The 12827-nt window shown below is 43.1% G+C and overlaps 1 protein-coding gene across 3 annotated transcripts in view; it reads left to right on the top strand.

Moving 5' to 3' along the window:
• Positions 1-12827, top strand: part of LOC140480447 (dynein axonemal heavy chain 11-like) — a 445469-nt gene that overhangs the window by 271366 nt on the left and 161276 nt on the right. For all 3 annotated transcript variants that reach the window (XM_072575322.1, XM_072575320.1, XM_072575321.1), the window contains 2 exons: positions 8506-8739; positions 9504-9650. In XM_072575322.1, coding sequence (XP_072431423.1) covers positions 8506-8739; positions 9504-9650 — 381 coding nt within the window. The remainder of the gene's footprint in view (positions 1-8505; positions 8740-9503; positions 9651-12827) is intronic.

The raw sequence follows: 12827 nt of genomic DNA, 5'->3' as shown, positions 1-12827 counted from the left end.
TCTCTGCAACTGGATCCTGTTTCCTGACACATAGGCCACGATCAGTGAAGATTGGGGACAATATTTCATCCTCACTAACACTCAACACTCGAGCCCCCCAGGGGTGTGTACTCAACCCCCCACTGTACTCGCTGTTTACCCATGACTGCATTGTCAAATACCGGACTAATGCCATTGACAAGTTCGCTGATGACACCACCATAGTCAGTCGAATCTCAGATGGCGACGAAGCAGACTACAGATGGGAGGTGGGAGACCTGGAAAAATGGTGCACTGAGAACAACCTGGTTCTCCTCCCCAGCAAGACCAAGGAATCATTATTGACTTTCAACAGGATGTTACTCATGCCACCCTACACATTAACAGCATAGATGTGGAATGATTGGAGAGTGTCAAGCTCCTGGGAGTGGTCATCAACAACAAGCTTTCTTGGACTCTGCATGTGAATGCATTGGTTACAAAGGCCCAACAATGTCTCCTCTTCCTCAGGCAGCTGAGAAAATCTGGCATGATTGCGAATACCTTTGCCAACTTTTATAGGTGCGCCATCGAGAGCATTCTGTCTGGATGTATCACTACCTGGTATGGCAACTGTACCATTCAAGATCGGAGACGGTTACAGAGTGTGGTGAACTCGGCCTGGACAATCACAAAGGCCAGCTTCCCATCTACAGAATCCATCTACCAGGCCCACTGTCAAGGAAAGGCCACCAGCATTCTCATAGATCCATCCCACCCTGGTAATGCTTTTCTATAGCCTCTACCACCGGGGAGAAGGTACAGAAGCCTGAACACGTGCAGCAGCGGTTTCGAAACAGTGTCTACCTTACTGTTGTTAGAATACTGAATGGACTCTCAAACTCTTAGCATTTGCCTGTACCTGTGTTTTTGTTTTGTCGCTGTTTACCTATTATTTACTTATCTATGCTATTTAACTCTGTGATCTGCCTGTATTGCGCACAAGACAAAGCTTTTCACTGTGCCTCAGTACATGTGACAACAAATTCAATTCAATTCAATTCAATTCTTAATGTCAAGGCAGTATTTGACCAACTATAACAAATCAGTCATCACAGTCCCAAGGTATAATTGCATAACTTTTTCAAAGTAGATATTTTCAGGGACGTTATTACACACCTTTGGAGCAAGTCGGACTTGAACACGTGCCTCCTGGCCCAGAGATTGGGACACTACCACAGTTTTGGAAGATCCTTTAACCATCTCCAGCTACTTCATTGTTGATGTAAAATCAGAGGTGGGAAGTTCACTGATGATTTCACAGTGTTCATTATTAAGCATGACTCCTCAGACACAGAAGCATGCATATTTCTTTGAAACAATACCTGATCAACATTAAGCTGGGCTGATAAATGGCAAACAACGTTCATGTCACATGGATGCTAGGCAATGACCATGTCTAACAATAGTGTTTAGCTATCTCACCTGGAGTTTCAATGCTATTACTGTTGCTTAATCCCCTGTCAGCAATCTCAAGAGAAACCACTGACCAGATTTAACTGGACCAGCTGCATAAATATAGCCGATATAAGTGCAGTTCAGAACCTGAATATGATAGTTACTGATGCATCTTCTAACTCCACCGAATTTGTTGACCATCTATAAGGCACAAGTCAGATGCAATACTGTTCACGTGTCTGAACAAACCTGACTCCAGTGACACTCAAGGAGCTTGACATTGTCGAGAGCAATGCAGCCGGCTTTGATATCTGTTCACCACGTTGAACACCCAGTCCCTTCACCACCAATGCATAGTGACTTCATTGTGTGTCATGTTCAAGATAAATTGCAGTAACTTACAAAAGCTCCTTTAGCTGCTCCTCTCAAACTTGCAACCTCCATCACTTCGAAAAACAATAGCAGACAGATGGGAACTTCACTATCTGCAAGTTCCCTGCCAAGGCACGTACTAGCCTGACTTGAAACTATGTCACCATTCCTTGGTTATCACTGGATCAAGATCCTGAAACTCCCTCCTGAAAAGTATTGTGTGTAGCTGCACCACATGGATCAAAGTGGTTAAAGTTGGTGACTCACCACCACACATTCCAGAGTCATTGTGGCTTGTTAACACAAAGGAACGTTGATTATCCGAATGACACGAGCGGGGAGTATTTTGTTCAGATAATTGAATGCCAGATAACAACTTGCGATCTTGTTCAAATAATCCGAAATTCAGATAATCAAATACCGGATAATCAAAGTTAAAAATCACACAACACCAGGTTATAGTCCAACAGGTTTAATTGGAAGCACACTAGCTTTCGGAGCGTCACTCCTTCATCAGGTGGTAGTGGAGGGCTCAATCGTAACACACAGAATTTATAGCAAAAATTTACAGTGTGATGTAACTGAAATTATACATTGAAAAATTGATTGTTTAGCCTTTCATCTGTTAGAATACCATGATCGTTTCACTTCTTTCATGTGTAAATCACAAAACCGTTTTTTAAAACATTGCATTCTCGGGTTAAGCTGTTAACAATGGTGATAGCTAGACAATATGTTGACGGTGTTGGCCCCCTGTGTTCTCTGTCTATGCCATGATGCTTAGATTGATTCTAATCTAAAAAGTGAGATAACGGAGTTCTACATGAATGCATGCAGTTTTTGAGCAAAGTACAATGTAACCCTGCAAGTACAAATTCACCCCACAAAATATATGTCTGCATGTGGGTCTTTGTCTGTCTGTGTGTCTGTCTGGGTTGGGGGTTGTGAGTGTGAGAAAGTGCATGTGTGTATGTAGTGAGTGCAGAGTCTGGATTAGTGGTGCTGGAAGAGCACAGCAGTTCAGGCAGCATCCAAGTAGCTTCGAATCGACGTTTTGGGCAAAAACCCTTCATCAGGAATAAAGGCAGTGAGCCTGAAGCATGGAGAGATAAGCTAGAGGAGGGTGGGGGTGGGGAGAAAGTAGCATAGAGTACAATGGGTGAGTGGGGGAGGGGATGAAGGTGATAGGTCAGGGACGAGAGGGTGGAGTGGATAGGTGGAAAAGGAGATGGGCAGGTAGGACAAGTCCGGACAAGTCATGGGGACAGTGCTGAGCTGGAAGTTTGGAACTAGGGTGAGGTGGGGGAAGGGGAAATGAGGAAACTGTTGAAGCTTCCTCAGTGAGTGCAGAGTGCCTTACGTCTGTGAGAGAGTGCATGTGATAGTGTGGGAGTGTGTGTGTCTGTAAGGGTGTGTGTGGGTGTCTCTGTATCCATGTATATGTGTGTATAGGAGTGCCTGTCTGTTTGTGTGTGTGTGTGTGTGTGTATAGTGCAATGGTGGTCACCTGTAATGTGACATGAACCCAAGGTCCTGGTTGAGGCCCTCCCTATGGGTACTGAACTTAGCTATCAGCCTCTGTTCGGCCACTTTTCTCTGCTTCTCTAGTGTGCTTCCAATTAAACCTGTTGGACTATAACCTGGTGTTGTGTGATTTTTAACTTTGTACACCCCAGTCCAACACCAGCATCTCCAAATCACGGATAATCAAGGTTTCTCTGTAAATGCTGTAGTTGCCATTGACACCAACATCCCATAATTGAAAAGGAAACACAGTAATATTCATCTAAGATATACAGAGATGCTTTGTTGCAGAGTTCAGTCTTTTGACCTTCACCTTTAAAAAGGTGTCAGAAAGATCTGTGCTAAGCTTAAGTTAACAGAAGCTGGTTGCTATGTTGAAATAAGGATAATGGCAAAGAAATGAAGGCAGACTTGGCTGAAGTGCACTGAGAAAGCACCTTAACAGGATGTTAAAATGGTTGAGAAACAATGGCAAGTGTTTAAGGAAATAGTTCATGGCTCACAACAAGGATATATTCCAGAGAGAAAGAGAATGATTCATAAGCCAACCAAGAAGTTAAAGATAGCATCGAATTGAAAGCCAAAACATACTATTAAGCAAAGTTTAGTGGTAAGGCAGAGTGTTGGAAGGTTTTAACATCAATGAAAACAATGGAAAAATAGGGAGAAAATAAAGTTTGAGGGCAAAATTGCAAGTGATATCAAAACTGACAGCAAGAGCTTCTTTAAATATCTAAAAAGGAAGAAGGAAGCCAATGTGTACTTTGGATCCTTCAAAAATGAGGCTGTGAAATAAATAATGGGAAACCAGAAAATGGCAGAGGAGTTGATTGTGTTCTTTTGCCTAATGATCTTTAAATATCGTGTATAACGAATGATAGGGTAAAATAGAAATCATAGCTTGTTTTCATGTTCATCGACTGTCAGAAAACATGGAAGTGGCTCCAAAATTCCAAGTGTAAATTCCTGGAGCTGTGCCTCTGGAATTCTCTTGTCAGAAAATTACCTCTTAGATAAGATAATGACTTTAAAATTAAAACTTACATTTAAACTGAGAAAAGAATGATTAAAGGAACGTTGAATAAGCACGAGGTAGCAAATTAGAATTTTAAACAAATCCTGAACTTAGAACAGTTATTTTCATCTTAAATAATTTATCTGTCCATATCTGAAATCACTGACACTTGGCTTTTAGCTATAGAAACTAAATGTCTCATAACAATATAATGGTGAATTATGTAGGACCTTGCTTAGTGTTTGTATACCTCATTTAATTCATTTTAATTGATTTTTAGGCATCTGTTGATTAATTAAACTAGTTACATGTGTAGAAGATTCATTAGATCAACCATTAGATGTGATGTGTATATAAAAAAAACCAAACAATGGACATTAAGGTGGTAAAACAAAGTCTATAAGTGACTCAGAAATTAAAGGAGAATGGAGCCAAGACACAGTCACATGGCTGTTCAGCTTCTGGATTTGTAATCCAGAGACCTGGACTACTGACCTGACAAGGTGAATTCAACTTTCACCATGGCAGTTCAGCGATTTCAGTTCATTGAATAAATCTAGAATTAAAAAGTTAGTATCAGGAATAGTGTTCATGAAAGTATGGAATTCTTGCAAAAAGCCATCTACTTCACCATGGCTGTTGGAATGGAATCTGTAGTTGTCTGCCACTCCGGCCTATGTGTAACTTCAAATCCACAATAATGTGGTGGATGCTTTGACATTTTCATAGCAATTTGGTATAACCGAGTGACTTGATTGGCTATAAAATAAAATCTGGACGTATCAGCTGGGATCAAACCTGGCAATTCTCACACAACAGGCCTGCAGTCAGTCAAGTTCACCATGCTTAGTAAAATCTTGGGACTGGGTCAAAATTGGTAGAGTTGTCCATGTTGCAAGATGAGGTTTGGTTCGTTGATATAGGTAGTCCACATCAATGTCAGTGAACTTCTAACTTTGTTAACAATATGCAAACGATGGTAAGAAAGGATGTTGGGGTCCCAGATTTGGGTCCCACTGCTATGTAATCTGATTTCATTATGACATAGCTCCTTGTTCACATCCTTAGAAGATATACATTTTGACAAAAGATTTAGTTAACCATTTACTCCACGTCTCCCTAAATTCACTCCTCCCACAAACTTTTAAAATCATTAACCTCTTACAGTTTTCATCTAACTATGACTCTACCCTCCTGTAAGTCTGCTTAGCCTGGGTCATTAATCTCCAGTAGTTCACGCTCGTGGAGGCCATGTAGGATATATGTGGTTCTTTGGAAGGTGAACACACTGGTGGCATGGAATACCAGCATCTCGAGTTCCTGCACATGATACCTGCCATGACTAAAATGCAATGGCAGTAAAGACCATTTGAGAAAATGTGACTGAATGACCAGACCTCCAGTCCGAAACCTGTTGATTTTCCAGCTGAAGGAGTTGACCCTGACTGAGTGTTGCAGGCTGGCACATTCCTAGGTCCAGGACTACGTGTTGAGGGACGCGCTGAAGCTTGGGGCAGCTGCCGCCAAGTTGCAGTAGGGAAAGACCACTGTGTAACATCTGCCTGCCTAAGAAGAACAGGGGGCCCTCGCAGTCATTTGGGCTCCACTGACGCCTCAGCTAAATATATGGATATATGATTGATAAACGTACAGACCTGTATATAGGCCTCTGAGGCAAAGAACAAGGCTTGCTGGCCCTTCACCTCCTTGAGGTCCTCCGTGACATCGACCCCCATCGTCTGCAGCAGGAGCAGGTTCTGCATACTTTCCTGGAGCTGGGACAGTTTTCCCCACCTCTCTCTTGCCTCCTGAACACCTTTGAGGATGAAGAACCTCTTGATGTTCCCTTTTACTGTTTCCCACCAGTCTGCTGGGGACTCAAAGAGGGGCTTCATGGTTCTCCAAACTGTGTGGTCCCTCTTGAGCTCCTCAATGTTTCCCGGGATCAACAGCTTTGTGTTCAGCTTCCATATTCCCTTACCAGCCCGCTGCTCATCCTGTAGGTTACAGTCGGCCAGCAGGAGGCAGTGGTCAGAGAAGAACACCGGCTTGATGTCGGTGGATCTGACCGAGAGCGTTCGGGACACAAACAGGTAATCTATCCTTGAGCGGATAGACCCGTCTACCCGTGACCAGGTGTATCTACGCTGCGCTCCGTCTGCAGGGGTGCTGAAGACGTCGTGCAGCTTGGCATCTTTTATCGTGTCCATCAGGGCTCTGGACATGGCGTCCAGTTTACTGTCCCCCTGCCGGATCATCCATCTGCATCAATGATACAGTTGAAGCCTTTGGCCAGAATGACCGGCCTGGACGTAGCCAGCAACAGTGGAAGCTGCTGCAGGACGGCCAACTGTTCACTCTTACCCACTGTGGCGTACACATTAATTAGTCTCAGGGTAGCATTCCTGTACATGACATTGGTGACGAGGAGGTGCCCACCCACCACCTCCTTAACCTCAGAGATGGTGAAGTTGCCTCCTCGCAACAGGTTACCCAGGCTGAAGCGCGGCTATTGTTGCCCCCCGACCAAACTGACAGCCCATGGGCCCACAAGCTCGACCCTCTCCTGTAGCTGCTGAGGTGCAGTATCCCACACTCCTGCAGAAACAGGACGTCGGCTTTAACGGTGGCCAGGAAGGCCATCGTAGATACACATCGCGTAGCCAATTTGATGCTACTCACATTGCTGATGGCAATTTTTATCCCCATTTTAACAATTTACGAGGTTACCAGTGTCCATTTGCTGCTGGTCTTGCCTCTCTGGGGCAGCTGTGTGTATCCCCGTGGTGACGACAAACTGCTGGACCCTCCCAGGGCTGAGGTAGCTGTCCGGCTCCACGCTGGGGCCATTTCCCTGCTCTTCTGTCTTCGGGTCAGGCCCAGGGTCCGCACAGTCCAGTTCTCCATCTGACAGCAGGGCTGTCACAGGACCGCTGCTCCCAGTTACCTGGAGCTGTGGGCCGGTGGGTACCTCTTGGTTCTCACCGGGTGGGGGGAGGCCTTTACCCATCCCCTCAGAGGGATCGTCATTTCCTGTTTGAGTGGTGCTGCCCTCCTTTTTCCCCGCGGCACTCTGTCTCTTCCTCTGGTGACGACCCTCCTTGCGCCCGTCCTCACCTTCTGAAGAGCTGCCTGTATCTTTATCGTGTAGGTGTCATTTCCCCCTTTGCTGGGTGGCTTTGGGGGCCTGACTAGGTTCCCTCTTCCTGCTTTTGACAGTAATCCAATCCTCTGCCTCCTTTGTTCCCTCCTCTTCCATTTCCTCCGTCTGTCTTGAAGGTGCTTGGATCGGCTGCTGTACCTCCCGTCTGCCGTCTGCTCCGCTACAGCCTGCCATTCCTTCTGGGTGCCACCAGACACCGTTCCCGTGCTGTTTTGCGGTACCTTGCTGGTCTTTTGCAGTCCACGGCTCATGTTGCCACCTCCGGCCATCTGTGCATAGGTGGCGGCCCCTTGTCTTGGGCAGGCCTTGTACATGTGGTCCGCCTAGATTACAGTTCTTGGCCTCTTTTAACTAATATCAGCTCCTCTTCAGCTTCTGAGAGATGAGGTTGTTCACTGCACTTACCCTGAAAGGCTTGATGGTTTACTACATGGATCTACTGTTGCCTGTAATGCCTGTAATCCCGTTTGCCTGTAATGGGTATTAAGATGCAACTGATAGCAGGGTGTGTCATGTTTGTCCTTCCTGATAGTGCTCATGCCTTTATTGTGTTGAGGAATATCTATGTAATGATGGTTGCTGTTATTGCATGTCGTTAATGGGTTCAGTCAAATAAGCAGGCAAATTTATCTCTCCTCAATCTCCTTTAACAAAGAGGTGAATTTTGTCAAAGGCGACAAAGGAGCTTTCACGAATAATATTGGTCAAGTTGAAGAGCGAAGGAAAATCCAGATTCTCTGCTTCTACTAAATCAGTAGCATGAATGGCAGCAACATTTTCTGACACGCTTTGCTGAAACATCTAAAATACCCATTTGCACTGTTTATGTTCTTGAACTGAGTGGCTTACTAACTACAGTCCTACTTAATAGCAATGCCAGTTCTTTTCAGTGACAAATGACATGATTATTGATTTAATAATCCATTGTCTAGAATTTAAATTATGTTAAAGAGAACAGTGTAAGTTTTCTTTTACAGTTGTATTGAATTACCTTCTCTTTTTGACTGTTTTGTAGCCAGATTTGAAAGATTCTATCAGCCTATTCATGGCTTATATTCACACTAGTGTGAATGAAATGAGTAAACATTACCGCCAGAACGATAAGAGATACAATTACACAACTCCCAAGAGCTTCCTTGAGCAGATCACACTCTACAAAAATTTGTTGCAGAAAAAACAAAAGGAATTAATACAGAAGATGGAACGCCTTCTAAATGGTATCCAGAAACTAAAGACAACAGCATCACAGGTAATCATAACATTCAAGTAAATAATTAGTTGCTACCTTTTTATTTATATAGGTAACACATTAAAAAGATGAATTGTGAGTTGATTGTAACAAAGACAAATGTCTGATGAGATGCAGGGAAACTTTGAAAAATTGTACAGGTTGCCAATAGGTAGCTGCATTTTTCTCAGCATGCTGTACAATTTGATTCAGAGACATTTTTAAAGCCTCAAATTTAATAGTGGGACAAACATATCGAGATTGGGCTAAAGTGATGAGCTTCACATCAACGTGTCTCCAAAAATTTATGAATCTTTCTCCCCTATGTATTTCAAACAGCCACCAGCAAGCCAGAGAGCAAGTAAGGATGAAGTAATCTTCTTTAATCTCTAACTTTTGGTTGTCCTATGTATATCCAGGGTGTCATAACTATATTTCTGTAAGAGCTGGCTGGTTTAACTAGAGCAGATGTAAATCAGAACTGGATAGCAGAAGTCAGACATTTGTGAAAAAATAGAGAAACAGCCAATAGGAAATTGCTAAGTAATTGGGGAAAGTAAGAATCTGGAATGACTAGCACAGCATTGATCGTGCAACTCAAATGTCTCAAGTGTTTGCCATGCTAGTAACTATTTTTCGTATATGATTTCAGTTGACAGGCAAACAGTACTTGTATCACTGAATAGACTGATTATAATTTTGAATAAAACATTCCGGTCTTTGGAAGCAAAATACAAATGTGTTTAGCAGCTATTTATTTGACGTGGGTTTTTTTTGTTTCTTAGGTGGAAGACTTGAAAAGCAAGCTTGCATCTCAGGAGGTTGAATTGAAGTTTCGAAATCAAGATGCTGAAGCTCTAATAACTAAAATAGGATTTCAGACAGAGAAAGTGAGCCATGAGAAGGCAATTGTTGATGCAGAAGAGCAAAGGGTCTGTACTTAATTTTTTCCAAGTGTTGCCTGTCTTCTAAAGTTATTGGCCCTCATTTCAGAGTTTAACCTGCTTAATTAATTAATTAAATTGAAAAATTGAAATGTTCCATGTAAAATTATGATAACTGAAGAAATCATGGACAGGTTCAGATGATCTTTTGGGTGGAAAGTGAGTATTTTGAGGGAAGGGGCATTTTAACATAGAAATGCACAAACTGGGACTAGAAGTAGGCCATTTGGCCTATCAATCCTGCTCCACCTTTAAACCTAGCAATGGCTGATCTTCTCTGTCAATGCTATGCTTAACACCTTTAGCTTAGAGTCATAGAGTCATACAGATGTACAGCATGGAAACAGACCCTTCGGTCCAACCTGTCCATGCCGACCAAATATCCCAACCCAATCTAGACCCACCTGCCAGCACCCTGCCCATATCCCTCCCAACCCTTCCTATTCATATACCCATCCAAATGCCTCTTAAATGTTGCAATTGTACCAGCCTCCTCCACATCCTCTGGCAGCTCATTCCATATACATGCGTGAAAAGGTTGCCCCTTAGGTCTCTTTTATATCTTTCCCCTCTCACCTTAAACCTATGCCCTCTAGTTCTGGACTCCCTGACCCCAGGGAAAAGACTTTGCCTATTTATCCTATCCATGCCCTTCATAATTTTGTAAACCTCTATAAGGTCACCCCTCAGCCTCCAACACACCAGGAAAACAGCCCCAGCCTATTCAGCCTCTTCCTGTACCTCAGATGCTCCAACCCTGGCAACATCCTTGTAAATCTTTTCTGAACCCTTTCAAGTTTCACAACATCTTTCCAATAGGAAGGAGACCAGAATTGCACACAATATTCCAACAGTGGCCTAACCAATGTCCTGTACAGCCGCAACATGACCTCCCAACTCCTGTACTCAATACTCTGACCAATAAAGGAAAGCATACCAAACGCCTTCTTAACTATCCTATCTACCTGCGACTCCACTTTCAAGGAGCTATGAACCTGCACTCCAAGGTCCCTTTGTTCAGCAACACTCCCTAGGACCTTACCATTAAAGTGTATAAGTCATGCTAAGATTTGCTTTCCCAAAATGCAGCACCTCGCATTTATCTGAATTAAACTTCATCTGCCACTTCTCAGCCCATTGGTCCATCTGGTCAAGATCCTGTTGTAATCTGAGGTAACCCTCTTCGCTGTCCACTACACCTCCAACTTTGGTGTCATCTGCAAACTTACTAACTGTACCTTTTATGCTCGCATCCAAATCATTTATGTAAATGACAAAAAGTAGAGGGCCCAGCACCGATCCTTGTGGCACTCCACTGGTCACAGGCCTCCAGTCTGAAAAACAACCCTCCACCACCACCCTTGTCTTCTACCTTTGAGCCAGTTCTGTATCCAAATGGCTAGTTCTCCCTGTGTTCCATGAGATCAAACCTTGCGAATCAGTGTCCCATGGGGAACCTTGTTGAACGCCTCACTGAAGTCCATATAGATCACATCTACTGCTCTGCCCTCTTCAATCTTCTTTGTTACTTCATCAAAAAACTCAATCAAGTTTGTGAGACATGATTTCCCACGTACAAAGCCATGTTGACTTTCCCGAATCAGTCCTTGCCTTTCCAAATACATGTACATCCTGTCCCTCAGGATTCCCTCCAACAACCTGCCCACCACCGAGGTCAGGCTCACCGGTCTATAGTTCCCTGGCTTGTCTTTACCCGCCCTCCTTAAACAGTGGCACCACGTTTGCCAACCTCCAGTCTTCCGGCACTTCACTTGTGACTATCGATGATACAAATATCTCAGCAAGAGGCCCAGCAATCACTTCTCTAGCTTCCCACAGAGTTCTCGGGTACACCTGATCAGGTCCTGGGGATTTATCCACCTTTAACTGTTTCAAGACATCCAGCACTTCCTCCTCTGTAATCTGGACATTTTGCAAGATGTCACCATCTATTTCCCTACAGTCTATATCTTCCATATCCTTTTCCACAGTAAATACAGTTGCAAGATATTCATTTAGTAAGATTTCCCTCTTAAGTATACTCCTACTTTCTTTATACTCTTCTGAGGATTCACTCGATCTATCCTATCTGTACCTGACATATGCTTCCTTCTTTTTCTTAACCAAACCCTCAATTTCTTTAGTCATCCAGCATTCCCTATAGCTATCAGCCTTCCTTTTCACCCTGACAGGAATATACTTTATCTGGATTCTTGCTATCTCATTTCTGAATCTATATTGTTCTTAAATATACTCAATGGCTTTGCCTCTACAATCTTCTGTGGTGGAGAATTCCACATGTTCACAACTACCTGAGTGAAGAAATTTGTCCCCATCTCAATATGAAATGGTCTACCACATTTCCTGAGACCATAACCCCTGCTTTGGAACCAATGTCCAGTGGAAGTACAATTATTGAATTTATCCTGTCTAGCCTTGATGATAATTTTATCCATTATTAGGAGATCTGCTCTCATTCTTTTAAATTCTGTTGAATACAATCCCAATCACACAATCTCTCTTCAAAGAATAAACCTGCCTATCTGGAATATTGGTCTTGGCTGCACTTCCTCTGTGGAAAGTATGTTTTGTTAGGGAAGGAGACAAAAACTGCACACAATTCTCCGAGTGTGCTCTCACCAAGGTCACGTAGTCACAGTCAAATCCTCTTGCAATGAAGGACAACAGGCCATTTGCCACCTTAACTGTTTGCTGCATCTGCATACTTGTTCTTAATGATCAGTGTATAAGGACTTTCATACATCAACCTTCCAATCTATCACCATTTAAGTTATACTTTGCCATTTTGTTTTTTGTACTGAAGTGAACAACTTTACATTTATCTGCATTATACTGTATCTACCTTGTATTTTCTTGTTTACTCAACTTGTCCAAAACAACCTGAAGCCTCTCTATATCCTCCTCACCGTTCACCTTTTCGATTAGTTCTATATTATTTGTAAACTTGGAAAGGTCATACTCAATTCCTTAATTCAAAACTATTGATTTTTTGTTTTGTGTATAGCTGGGGATCAAGTCCTGATACCTGGGGTATCCCACTTATCACTCTGAAAGCAAGACATTTATTCCTACTCTCACACTTTTTCCTAATCCGTCTTTCCTACCTGCTAACCAATTTTAATTCATGCCCCGTATATTTCCAGC

The sequence above is a fragment of the Chiloscyllium punctatum genome, chromosome 8 (assembly GCF_047496795.1).
Source record: "Chiloscyllium punctatum isolate Juve2018m chromosome 8, sChiPun1.3, whole genome shotgun sequence".
Lineage (NCBI taxonomy): Eukaryota > Metazoa > Chordata > Chondrichthyes > Orectolobiformes > Hemiscylliidae > Chiloscyllium > Chiloscyllium punctatum.
This window is presented reverse-complemented; position numbering and strand designations above follow the sequence as displayed.